General features: G+C 42.9%; 1 protein-coding gene across 1 annotated transcript in view; it reads left to right on the forward strand.

Moving 5' to 3' along the window:
• The window catches only part of il17rd (interleukin 17 receptor D), a 24903-nt gene extending 13086 nt beyond the window's left edge, over nt 1-11817 (forward strand). Inside the window, exons 4-16 of the mRNA XM_068595917.1 lie at nt 1118-1236; nt 1485-1605; nt 2623-2667; nt 3209-3360; nt 4043-4108; nt 4263-4317; nt 4848-4958; nt 5741-5925; nt 6172-6287; nt 6990-7256; nt 8044-8586; nt 8987-9267; nt 9494-11817. Coding sequence (XP_068452018.1) covers nt 1118-1236; nt 1485-1605; nt 2623-2667; nt 3209-3360; nt 4043-4108; nt 4263-4317; nt 4848-4958; nt 5741-5925; nt 6172-6287; nt 6990-7256; nt 8044-8586; nt 8987-9267; nt 9494-9618 — 2186 coding nt within the window. The 3' untranslated portion in view covers nt 9619-11817. The remainder of the gene's footprint in view (nt 1-1117; nt 1237-1484; nt 1606-2622; nt 2668-3208; nt 3361-4042; nt 4109-4262; nt 4318-4847; nt 4959-5740; nt 5926-6171; nt 6288-6989; nt 7257-8043; nt 8587-8986; nt 9268-9493) is intronic.
• Nucleotides 11818-12143: the final 326 nt, after the last annotated feature.

Here is a 12143-nt window from a genome sequence, read left to right on the forward strand (position 1 = left end):
TCTCTCTCTCTCTCTCTCTTCACAACATGACGGAGTGTTTGATGTTTTTCTCGTGTTGTGCGTCTGATTTTACTGGAAACTGTGATGATCATTTTTTTGTTTCTTTGTAAATCATATAAAATATCAGACTGGACAGGATTCATCCAGTGAGGGAACACAACACATGTGAAATGTGTTGAAACGTGTGAACGCGAGCAGGAAGTCGTACTGAAGGAGAATAAAAAAAGAGCAGAAAGCTGCCGTCACACTGCAGCTGTCCTTAACATGCAAATACTGGAGACAGAGATGTTCAGGAATCTGCCTCAAGACAGAAAAACCTGTTCTGCCGCTGCTCCCTCCCTCACTCCCTCCCTCACTCCTCATTCCCTCACTCCCTCCTTCCTTCCCTCCTCCCTCCCTCCCTCCTCGCTCCCCACAGAGCTAATAGGAAAAGCATGTCCTGTGGATGTAAAGGTGTAATTACAAGACAGACGTCTTCTCAAAGAGCGGAGAGGAGGAGGAGGGGAGGAAACGAGGTTAGGAGATAAAGGGAAGCGAGGGAGGGGGAGAGGATAGGAGGAGGGAAAGGAAACAAGAAAGAAGAGATGGGGGAGGGGGAGAGAGGAAGAAAACAAGAAGAGGAGAGGAAACAAGAAAGGTGGAGAAAAGTTGTGAAAAGATTTTTAAGCCATAAAAAATAAATTCAATTTAAATTGAGTTGAAAAAGAGGAAAAAAGGAGATAAGGAAAGCTGGTCAAAAGGATTTAGAGGAAATAATAGGACAAGAGGGGAGGAAACGATAAGAAAAGGAGAGAAGGGGTGGAGAGGAGAGAATAAGAAAAGACGAGATAATAAGAGGGAACTAGAGCAACAGAAGGGGAGAGGAAAGGAAATAAAACACAGAGGGGTAAGGAAGTGAACAAGGAGATGAGGAAATGAAATTTGAGAGAAGAAGTAAAGGAAGTGAAACAACGTTCGGAAAGGTAGTGAAAAAAGAGGGAGAAATTTGAACAAGGAATGATAATGAAATGGGAGACAAGGTGGCGAAAAGAGGAAACGAGGAGAGGAATGGAAGGGAAGGAAACAAGTCGAGGCCTCCGGACGAGGATGAGTGAACTTGCCGCTTTGCCTCCTGCAGGAATCGAACACATTAAAGGCTTCCGGGTTTATCTGGAGGACAAGAACCCGGAGGGGAAACAGTGTCAGCATCTCCTCCTCAAGGACCCTCGACAGCTCAACTGCTCCTACAAGAACACGGTAGGACGCACGTTTAATCCTGGCTGGATTATCCTCCCTCGGTCTGTTTCTGCAAGGTTCCTCGTCACGTCTCCTCGCCTCCCTCGTTCGCGCCTTGGCTCCTTCCAGGGCATCCTTGTTTCCTTAACGTCGGCTTGTGTAAAAGCGCAGGGTGCGCTCGTGTTTCCTAGCTCTGAGCTCCTCGAGAAGCCTCCTCGTCTCTGTTGCGTTCTCACTCTTCTTCTCATTGTTCGTCTTCGCCGGTGCAGAAGCTGAGCAGCCAGCCGTTCAGCGGCTTGACCTTCGACACCGACTACATGGTCCGCGTGGTTCCCTTCCCGACGCTGATGAACGAGAGCTTCTTCCCGCCGTCCTTCCTCCGGACGAACTGTGAGTGCAGCCGAACGGCGTCGGTCACCTTCTCACGCGGTTATTAGCTTTAGCTTAGCACAAACACTGGAGGCAGGGGGAAACTGCTAGCCCAGCCGAAATGAACCCTTTCAGCAAATTTAAAAAAACTACCGCTGCGACTTCTTCTCTCGTTACGTGGATCATTTCTGCTCTTCTGACGGATCTGTTCGCTGCTTCTCTCCCTAAGGTTTAAGATGAGATGAGATCATCCTTTATTAGGTTAACAGTGCACACAAGAGGCGCATAGTAAAATAAAAACAAGTCCTATAAATAAACAGTAAACAATAAAGTCCCAGTCAAAGTTAAATGTACTTTCCCGCTGACGCAAAATTAAGATATGTGATATTGACCTGTGCAAGTTAAATATACTTTATTAGGTTTTAGCTCCGTCTTTAGTGATGGATGAGTGGAGGGAATGATGGACGGATGAATGAATGAATAAATGAATGGATGCATGGATGGATAGATGGATGGATGCATGAATAAATGCATGGCTGGATGCATAGATGGATGTATGGATAAATGGATGCGTGGATGAATGCATGGATAGATGGATGGATGGATAAATGAATAAATGCATGGATGGATGCATGAATGGATGGATGGATGGATGCATGAATGGATGGATGGATGGATGCATGAATGGATGGATGGATGGATGCATGAATGGATGGATGGATGGATGCATGGATAGATAGATGGATGGATGCATGAATAAATGCATGGATGGATGCTTTATTCATTCCCAAGGAGACATATTTTGGTCACAGCATCAAAGTTACATAGAAGACACAAAAGTATCAGGAATGAAAAACACTCAACACAAACAACAAGTCAGCACATGAGACTGATGTCCGTCTGCAGAAGATCACAAAATAAACTACACAATAAAATTACACATGTTTTCCCCCAAAAATGTCAAGACTTGTCCCATCAGATTTGACCCGTACAAGCCGCCTAACATTTCTTTATGTGTGTGTGTGTTTTCATTTCCAGCGTGTGAAGTCCTCCTGGGATCTGACAACCTGGTTTGCAAACCATGTGAGTTCCTCCACGTCGTCGTCATCGTAACCAGAGACACATGTGGCCGACGGAGTCACTCCAGAGTTCATACGTCTTGTTCTTACAGAGTAGTCACACGTCAGGGGAACATTTCCACAAACTCGTTTTCATTTTCAAACATACTGAAAGGAATTTAATCCAATCGGCAGCCGCGAAGCAGCGTGTTGTCATTTGATGCATTCATCTGTGTGTTTGTGTTTCATTGATAACGTGTGACTAGTTGCACAAAAACAGTTTCAGAGAAGCTAAATTATACTTAATGTATCAGGTAAACGTGGAGAAAGTGGAATTAAAAGCTCATTTAAAACAGGAAAGATCAGAAATCCGCGAGGTTTCTGATTAAAATATGATCAGATTGACTTTCTGAAACAGATCATGTGTAAATTAGCTATTTTTGCTGAATTGATGGCGTTAAAACCATTTAATTTATACTTTTGGACCCATGTTGTTTACATGTTTATGGTGCAATAGGCCGCACAAAGAGAGTGGAGGTTCATTTCTTTGTTTCCGTCCGTCGCAGTCTGGAAGCCGAAGACGCTGAACGTGTCCCAGCTGGGGTCCAACCTCCACGTGGCGTTCGACCAGGCGCCGGCCTCCTTCGGCTTCCACTTCTACTTCCTGTACTACAAGCTGCGGCAGGACGGCCCCTTCAGGCAGCAGCGCTGCAAACCGGTGAGTTTCGGGGGGGAAAAGTCTTTCTGGAGTTTTTAAGGCGCTCGAGACAAAGACTTGAAGGACGGCCCGGTTCTGCTCGAGCGGAGAAAACAACGAAATGTCCTGCAAAAAGCATCTCAACATCGCCCATTTACATGTATCCCAGAAGGAACTCTTTGTCTCTATCGGAGCAGAGATCAGTGTTGAGTGTTGAGTGGCTCAGCGTGGTTGGATTAGATGCATTAAACACTTGTGTCCAAAAACGTGTGTTAAGCATCGACGAGAGAGTTGAATAAATAATGAATTGGAGCCCAAAAAACACGGCGATATCCGGGCTGACTGTCCCTTTCTCTTTGCTGGCGCTGTCTCTTCTTACTTGTCTGTTGCACTGATCACATGACCAGTAAAGAGGCTTCGGTTTGGTGGGACCAGTCACCGACTTCAGCTTTAAAATCGTACATTCAGGTGTGAACCCGACTTCTACAGAAAGGAACGTTTGAGTGTTTTGCACCATCCTCTGGATCTGTGTGATTAGCAGAGGAAAGAAGAAGTTTAGGTTTCAAGTGTGCGAGTTGTTGCTCATTGACGTCATTCCAACAACGCTGTGGGAATTCGTTACGATGAGACGGTGATGCCACCTGCAGGCCGAGCTTTAAATGCGTTTGCTTTCTCTTTTCTCTTTTTCTTATTGTCGTTGCAGGATTTGAACCAGCACAGAACGACCTGCGTCCTGCAGGACGTCACTCCGGGGACCTACGCTATCGAGGTACGTGAACGCAGCGCTCCGTTCACGCCAGGAAATGACGGCGGCCTGGTTCTACTGGGTTCTACTGGGTTCTACTGGACGCACTTTATTCTGGATTTTAATACGAAACGAAACCGCCAAAAAAATCTTAACTCTTCCTCTTTTTCTCTGTCAGCTGAGAGACGACGGCAACACGACCAGGAGGCAAACCCAGTACCACGTCAGCCAGGGTGAGACACACACACACACACACACACACACACACACACACACACACACACACACACACACACACACACACACACACACACACACTTTTGGTCTATTAAATGTCAAAAATGGTAAAGAAATCACCTGTCACAATTTCAAAATAAATATATTCAGATCAAATCCTCACTCTAAATTGTCCCCATATACGCAAAAACAAAGTATTTGTATGTTTACATCATTTTTTCCTCCTAGAGAACTCAACATGAAGCGTGTTTACGTCAGATTCAACCAACAATATCACACTTTTAGTCATAAGGGAGCGTGTGTCTTTCTTGTATCTCCGTATGGTTCTCCTCTCTAAGCCCGCCCACTTTTTGTTCGACCAATCAAATGAGGAGGATTTAATTTAAATCCCTCTTTTAACATTAATCTGTTTTCGCTGTGGGAAGCGTCCCGGTACAGAAGCTGACGACGCCCTCGCTTCCGTTTCTCTGGTTAATTACCGTTTTCCTTTTCGTCTCGTGGCGGGTGCGTTTGTTTTCCCCTCCAGTCCACTCCCCCTGGGCGGGGCCTATCCGCGCCATGGCCATCACGGTGCCGCTGGTCCTCATGTCGGCCTTCGCCACGCTCTTCACCGTCATGTGTCGCAAGAAACAGCAAGGTGAGGACTCACGGTGGAGCGACACAGAACTTTAACTGATAACTTCTACACAACAAGTACAACAAGTACTCTGCTCAAGTACCACTTCCTTGTTCTTTCCTTGAGTATTTCCATCAGTGCCTAGTACTCCTGAGCAGTTATTTGTGATACAAAACATACAATCGACCTGTATATTTCATGGTTTTACGCTTTTGCATGTTGAATTAGTAATAATCAGAATATAAAATTGAGTAATAAGCACTGAGGTGAATTATAGGGGCAGAAAAAGAACCATCGACAGACAGAGAAGAGAAAAATATTATTTATATATATATATATATATATATATATATATATATATATATATATATATATATGTCTTATAAATATTTTTATAAATTATGTATATATAAATTTGATATATTATATTTGTGTGTGTGTGTGTGTGTGTGTGTGTGTGTGTGTATATATATATATATATATATATATATATATATATATATATATATATATAGATAGATAGATAGATAGATAGATAGATAGATAGATAGATATCTCATTGTAGTAATAAGACAATATACTTGTACTAGTATATCATATATGATAGTAAAACACTAATATGGAACGTTTTACTGCAAAAAGACACTTTCTACTTTTAATAATTATTTACATACTTTTACTTGAGAGAAGTTTTGGTGCAGTTGAGTACTTCCATATTGTGGTATAAGTACTTCTACTTCAGTAAAGGATCTGAATACTTCCTTCCCTGCAGGTTGTTGATGTTTTGTGTCTTCTCCTCCCAGAAAACATCTACAGCCAGCTGGACGAGGAGAGCAGCGAGTCGTCCAATCACAGCGCGGCGCTGAACGCGGAGCGGCCGTGGCCCCGCCCCAAAGTCTTCATCTGTTACTCCAACCGAGACTGTCCCAAACACCTCGCCGTCATCCAGAGCTTCGCCTACTTCCTGCAGGACTTCTGCAGCTGTGAGGTGAGGCAGCGAGAGCGCCACGCCTCGAAGGAACGTCTCTACTGAGGGTTCTGTGGGTTGGATCCTGGTTCTGTGGGTTGGATCCTGGTTCTGCGGGTTGGATCCTGGTTCTGCGGGTTGGATCCTGGTTCTGTGGGTTGGATCCTGGTTCTGTGGGTTGGATCCTGGTTCTGCGGGTTGGATCCTGGTTCTGCGGGTTGGATCCTGGTTCTGTGGTGTGAACCCTGGTTCTGTGCTGTTCTGCAGGTGGTCTTGGACCTCTGGGAGCATCTGGAGATGTGCAGAGAGGGTCAGATGTCGTGGCTCAGCAGACAGCTGGACGAAGCCAACTTCATCATCACTGTCTGCTCCAAAGGACTACGGTACTGCCTGTCTCTCTGCCTGTCTGTCTCTCTGCCTGTCTCTCTGCCTGTCTCTCTGCCTGCCTGCCTGCCTGTCTGTCTCAGCCTCTCTATTTTTGTCTCTCTGTCTGTCTGTCTCTCATACCTGCAGTTCCTCCAGTGGCCACTAGGTGGTACTAAAACACATGTAGTGAATATTCCCCAATACTATAATACAAACATATTTTTATCACCATAAGAATTCAAAAGCGATTGTGTTTTTCAATAGAATTGTTTTAGAGAAGAAAAAACAACAACCTAATATTATCATTATCATATGGAAGCCCATTTCCGCCACAAAAAAGTCATAATTATGAAAGAAAAAAATGGAAATTATTATGGGATTATTACCATCAATATCCCAAAAAGGAACAAAGAAAGAACAGCACATCTATGCCAACATTCAACTCACATGTGAGTTATTATGTTAAAATAAGACACAGTGTGTAGTTTGATGTGTTCTCACATTGATCTCACATATTTTTTTTGCATCGTCATAGTCTACGTTATTATTATTCACTAAAACTGAAGGCTCATTGAGACACCACGGTGTGTTTCAGTCTGCTGAAGACTTAGTGGACGTAGTTAAATCTAAACTAAGACATGAAGTGGTTGAAACGCATCTTTTCTTTTATTTCTCTCCTTCGTACTGATTTCCCTTCTGACCGGCTCGTCTTCCTGCAGCTACTACATCGAGAAGAAGAGCCGCAGAGGGAAGACGCCAGTCAGCCGCCGAAGCCACGGCGGCGGCGGCGGCGGCAGCAGCAGTGCTCCGATTGGTGGATCAGGAGGCGACCTGTTCATTGTGGGCGTGGCCATGATCGCAGAGAAGCTGCGTCTGGCAAAGCAGAGCGAGGGGGGCGGAGCCCAGGAGCTGAACCGCTACATGACGGTTTATTTTGACTACTCGTCAGAAAACGACATCCCCACCATGTTGAGTCTGGCTCCCAGGTAACAACTGCAACCCCCTGGACAAAATAACAGAAACGCCTCCAAAAACAACAACAACAACAACAACAACAACAACAACAACAACAACAACAACAAAAAAAAAAAAAATTCTCCTTGGAGATTAATAAAGTACTTTTCATTTTCATTCAACAACTGCCCGACACATGATTGAACAAATAATCATAGAGAAAACACAAATTTAATCAAGTTAATGGGAAAAAGACAGCAGAAATTTGAAATTTTTAACAAGTGTTAAAAAATCTTTGCTTCAAAAAAAAAGTTCTCTCAAAAAAAGAAATTTGCTCTTTTAAAAAAAAAAAAAAAACGCTCAAAAAATATTTTAATTTTGAGAACAAATTTCTTTTTTTGAGATTTTAATTTTTTTTTTTTTTTTTAGTTTTGAGACTTAGTTTTTTTTGAGCAATTTTTTTAATTGAAAGCGTTTTTTTACATATTTTTTAGAGCACTTGAAAAAAAAGAAAATTTCTAGTTTCTAAGTAAATTATCTCAACATCTTTGCTGTCAATTAAAAAAATTGCTAAAAGAAAAACCCCTCAAAACTAAAATTTACTCTGAAAAAAAGAAATTTTCTCACAATTTTTTTTTTTTGTAACACTCAAAAAAATATACGCTCGCAAAAAAAAATATTGGGGAAAAAAAATGCTCTCAAATAAAAAGAGTTTTTTTAAGAGCAATATTGCTCCTTTCTCAGAAGGCATACGACGCATGTTTAGTCGAGTCATCGGTGTAAAACGCTGCCATCCCGCCTCTGCTCTCCCGCCTCCAGGTTCAAGCTGATGGACCAGCTGCCTCAGCTCTTCGGCCGGCTCCACTCGGGTCAGTCCGGTCTGTCGGATCGCGACTCGCAGCCTCTCAACGTCTCCAGGAGGAACTACTTCCGGAGCCGGTCCGGCCGCTCGCTCTACGTCTCCATCTGCAACATGCACCAGCACATCAGCCAGAACCCCGACTGGTTCGAGAAGCTCCTCCTCTCTCCTCCTTCGGGGGGTTCCTCTTCTTCCTCCTCCGCCGCCACCGCCTCGTCCTCGAAGCACCCTGCAGCTCCGGGTTCTGGTTCTCTTCCGGACCCTCCCTGCCTCTCCTCGTCCTCCTCTTCCCCTTCGTCTCAACCCGTGCAGAGGTTCGACTCCGGCCTGGTGCTGAACGAGGTGTCGGTGAACTCGCCGCCGTCCCTGGAGGGGGAGGAGGGAGCGCCGAGGAGGAACGTGCTCCTGCTGGCCCCCGGATCCAGTCCCAGTCCCAGTCCGGATCCCTGTCCCAGTCCAGGTCTGCCACACTGCTCTCTGTCCATGCTGGGATCCACCTCAAGGTAAAGCTGTGGTTTTTCATTGTTATCCCCCTCCAGAAAATGTAACCTTGCGAGTGATATTTTGGTCACTGTAAATCGACGTTCATTTACGCTGAGTTATAAATAATGAATCTGCTTTTAAAAGAAAGAGTATCAAAATATCAGCAGCATACATACAGGCATCCATATAAATGTTTATTCTTTTAATCAAACTACTGTCTCTCATTCATTTGTGTCCTTTAAGGTTTACTGTATGCTTTGAATCCTCATTGTTTAAAATACTACATTTTATTACTTTTTACTGTTCATGGACATTTGGTTTAAAGTCATGACAGTCATGAAAATTAGGTTGAAAGTCATGGAAATTGGGATGAAAGCACAGCAGATAACACGAGGCCGCTGTGCTTTGCTGCTCCTTCAGGTCCACGTCTGGATTATCTGGACTATTACCTGAAGAGTCCGGCTCCTCCTCCTCCTCCTCCTCCGCTCCCTCCATCCTCCAGGACGGGTCACGTCCTCTCCTCACTCAGGCCGAAGGAGGCCATCGCTCCCCTCCGGAGGTCCCGCCCCCTCGCGATTCGGGCATCTACGATTCGTCCGTCCCGTCCTCGGAGCTCTCCATCCCCCTGATGGACGGACTGTCGCACGACCGGGCCGACTCCTCCTCCCTGGCCGACAGCGAATCGTCTTCTTCGGGGCTCGGTGAGGTTCAGAAAAATGAGAAATGAACCGAAAGAACGAGGAACAGTAATGAAAGAAGTATTAAAAAATATGTTTTGTTGGCTTTTTTAAGAAATTCTTGTTCTTTGGACGGGTTTCCTGTTCATCCAACTTTCTGGATGTCCTTATGTATAATATAAGAACACACACACACATCTGGTCAATAGGATAAGTGGCGTCGCTTACGTGTGGCCGTCGTGTCTTTCAGGTGACGAGGAGCCGCCGGCCGTCACGTCGCTCCTCTGCGGCGCCGCCACCGTCTGCAAAGCGGAGCTGCACCACCACCACCACCTGGAGCACGGCGACGGACTCGCACCTGTGGCGTCGCTGTAGGAGGTCCCGCCCCCCCTCACTGTCAATCATATAGGAGAAGAGGAGCAGCTCAGTGATGTCATCACAGGACCCCCCCCCCCCCCCCCCCCAAAAAACACATCTCTCTCTTGACGCGCCATCGTCTAACTAAACGTACTTTGGGAGGATTTTATTTTGAAGGACTGGATCTCCAGACGCTGGCGGAGCGGATCAGTTTGAACCAAAGACTCTTGATTGATTGATTGATTGATTGATTGACAGCTGACTCATGTATGAGTGGATGTTCGAGGCACTTTTTGATGCCCAAACGCGTGAAGACTCGACATCAAAGCGGATGAACGCAGCTCCTGAAGGCGGCTGAATGTATAACGTGACATCAGGATATATATTTTTTATTATTCTCAACATTTAAGGACCAAATCCAAAGACGCACTAAATACTTTGGAGGGGGAAAAACCACATTTATCAATGACCACTGCCTTTTTATTTTAGGAGCATTTTTATTTATTTTTTTACATTGTAAAGAAGAATTCTCCCAAAACAAACATTTTATCAATATTCATTGGATTATAAAGAGTGAGTTTTTCCTCATGTTTTAACAGCATTTATTATCTGAAATTTCTCCATTGCCTAACAATAAACTTATTAAAAATATTTTTGACAAACTGTTAACTGAACAGAGCTGTCAAACCTACTAAAACCTGCTAATGTGACATAATGTAGAGGGAAAGATTGTTTGAAGTATGTGTTAAAATGAGATTCAGAACATGCAATTAAAAATGCATTCAGCGTGTTTCTCTACTCTGTCACCAGAACATATTGAATACCGTGGCTACATTATGCTAAAGTGTTGAATATTGATGTTACATTTACAGTCGGGTATTTCTTTTTTAATCCTTGAATTAATTATGCTCTGGAGTCTTTAACTGATGGTTCATGAATGTTTATTGAACTCACTGTAAGAACTATAAAGAAAAACAGGAAATAGCATTTGGTTAGCTTAAACTGTGACTCAATAGCAGTTGGTTAGCTTGAGCTCTGACACAATAGCAGTTGGTTAGCTTGAGCTCTGACACAATAGCAGCTGGTTAGCTTGAGCTCTGACACAATAGCAGCTGGTTAGCTTGAGCTCTGACACAATAGCAGTTGGTTAGCTTGAGCTCTGACACAATAGCAGTTGGTTAGCTTGAGCTCTGACACAATAGCAGTTGGTTAGCTTGAGCTCTGACACAATAGCAGTTGGTTAGCTTGAGCTCTGACACAATAGCAGTTGGTTAGCTTGAGCTCTGACACAATAGCAGTTGGTTAGCTTGAGCTCTGACACAATAGCAGTTGGTTAGCTTGAGCTCTGACATAAAACAAAAACTACAACAATTTAAAACAATATTTTTCAAAAATTAACTTGAACAGATATTAAACTTGTGCCCATATCGGACAGGTGCTAAAACTAACACTTCCGTCACCTTTTTATAACAATTTTCCATCGTTAGAGCAACTTTTCATTTCGCCCAGTTTCTTATTTCTAACTTCCGGTTTTGTACCTTCAAAATAAGAGCACAACCGAAAATGCACCGACTAAAGTAACAACTTCAAAATAAAAGACGTTTTAAAAAAGGAACAAACTATTAAAAATACTTTAAACTTTCAGAGGTTCTTTACAATCCTTCTTTCTAACGTTGAAGCAACGACAACGAGAGCAAGAAACCAAAACATTCAAATGTTCTCAAAGGAAATCATGAAATGATGTAAATCGGAATTATGAGATGCAGAATAGTGGGATTATACGTCAACATTAATTTAAAATGACAAAGTAATAATTCTGATTTATTAGAACTTTATTTTCATAATAGTAAATATTGTGATTTTAATTTGTGAATATTATTTGACTAATTCAGTTTTTTTTCTTGGTTCAAATGAGCTTCCGAACACTTTATTATTATAATTATTGATCCCATGAACATATTTCATATCTGAAACAAGTGCCAGGACAGTTATTGATGGTTTCCATTTGGTTCTTCTCTTGGCTGATCGGTGCGTTTTAAAGTTTTATTTCCTGACTCAAAGCGTTTAAATTGCTGCTGGAGGCCGAGAGACGTCTTCTGGTTCACCTGTGTGAGTCTGTTGGAAGGGAAGCGGCAGCGTTTCCTACCTGTAAATAGTATTGTTATTGTTTTTTAATCCTGGAAATGTCTGTTCTTGCTTCTATTTTGTATATTTAGACCGTTGTATTACTATTCTTTCTACATTTTATCATAGAAATGTACTGTTTTATAGTACCTCAATGTAGGAAGTAGATAAATCCATCTAATAAAAATGTTGTCTTTTCGCTTAATATTTGACTTATGTGATTTTAAACATTGAACCAGATTAACAAAACACACAAAAAAACACAGTACGAGGCAAAAAACAACTAAAATATTTGTTTTATATGATGCAAGTTACATCGCTGTCACAAAAAAAATAGTTTATCAGGTAACCAGAAGGTTAAATACTTGAGTAAAATACTACTTCATGAAGAAATACTCTTCTGCTTCTTTAGCTTTGCG

The sequence above is a fragment of the Clinocottus analis genome, unplaced genomic scaffold, assembly GCF_023055335.1.
Source record: "Clinocottus analis isolate CAN_PGR_092001 unplaced genomic scaffold, fCliAna1.0.p SCAF_32, whole genome shotgun sequence".
NCBI classification, from domain to species: domain Eukaryota; kingdom Metazoa; phylum Chordata; class Actinopteri; order Perciformes; family Cottidae; genus Clinocottus; species Clinocottus analis.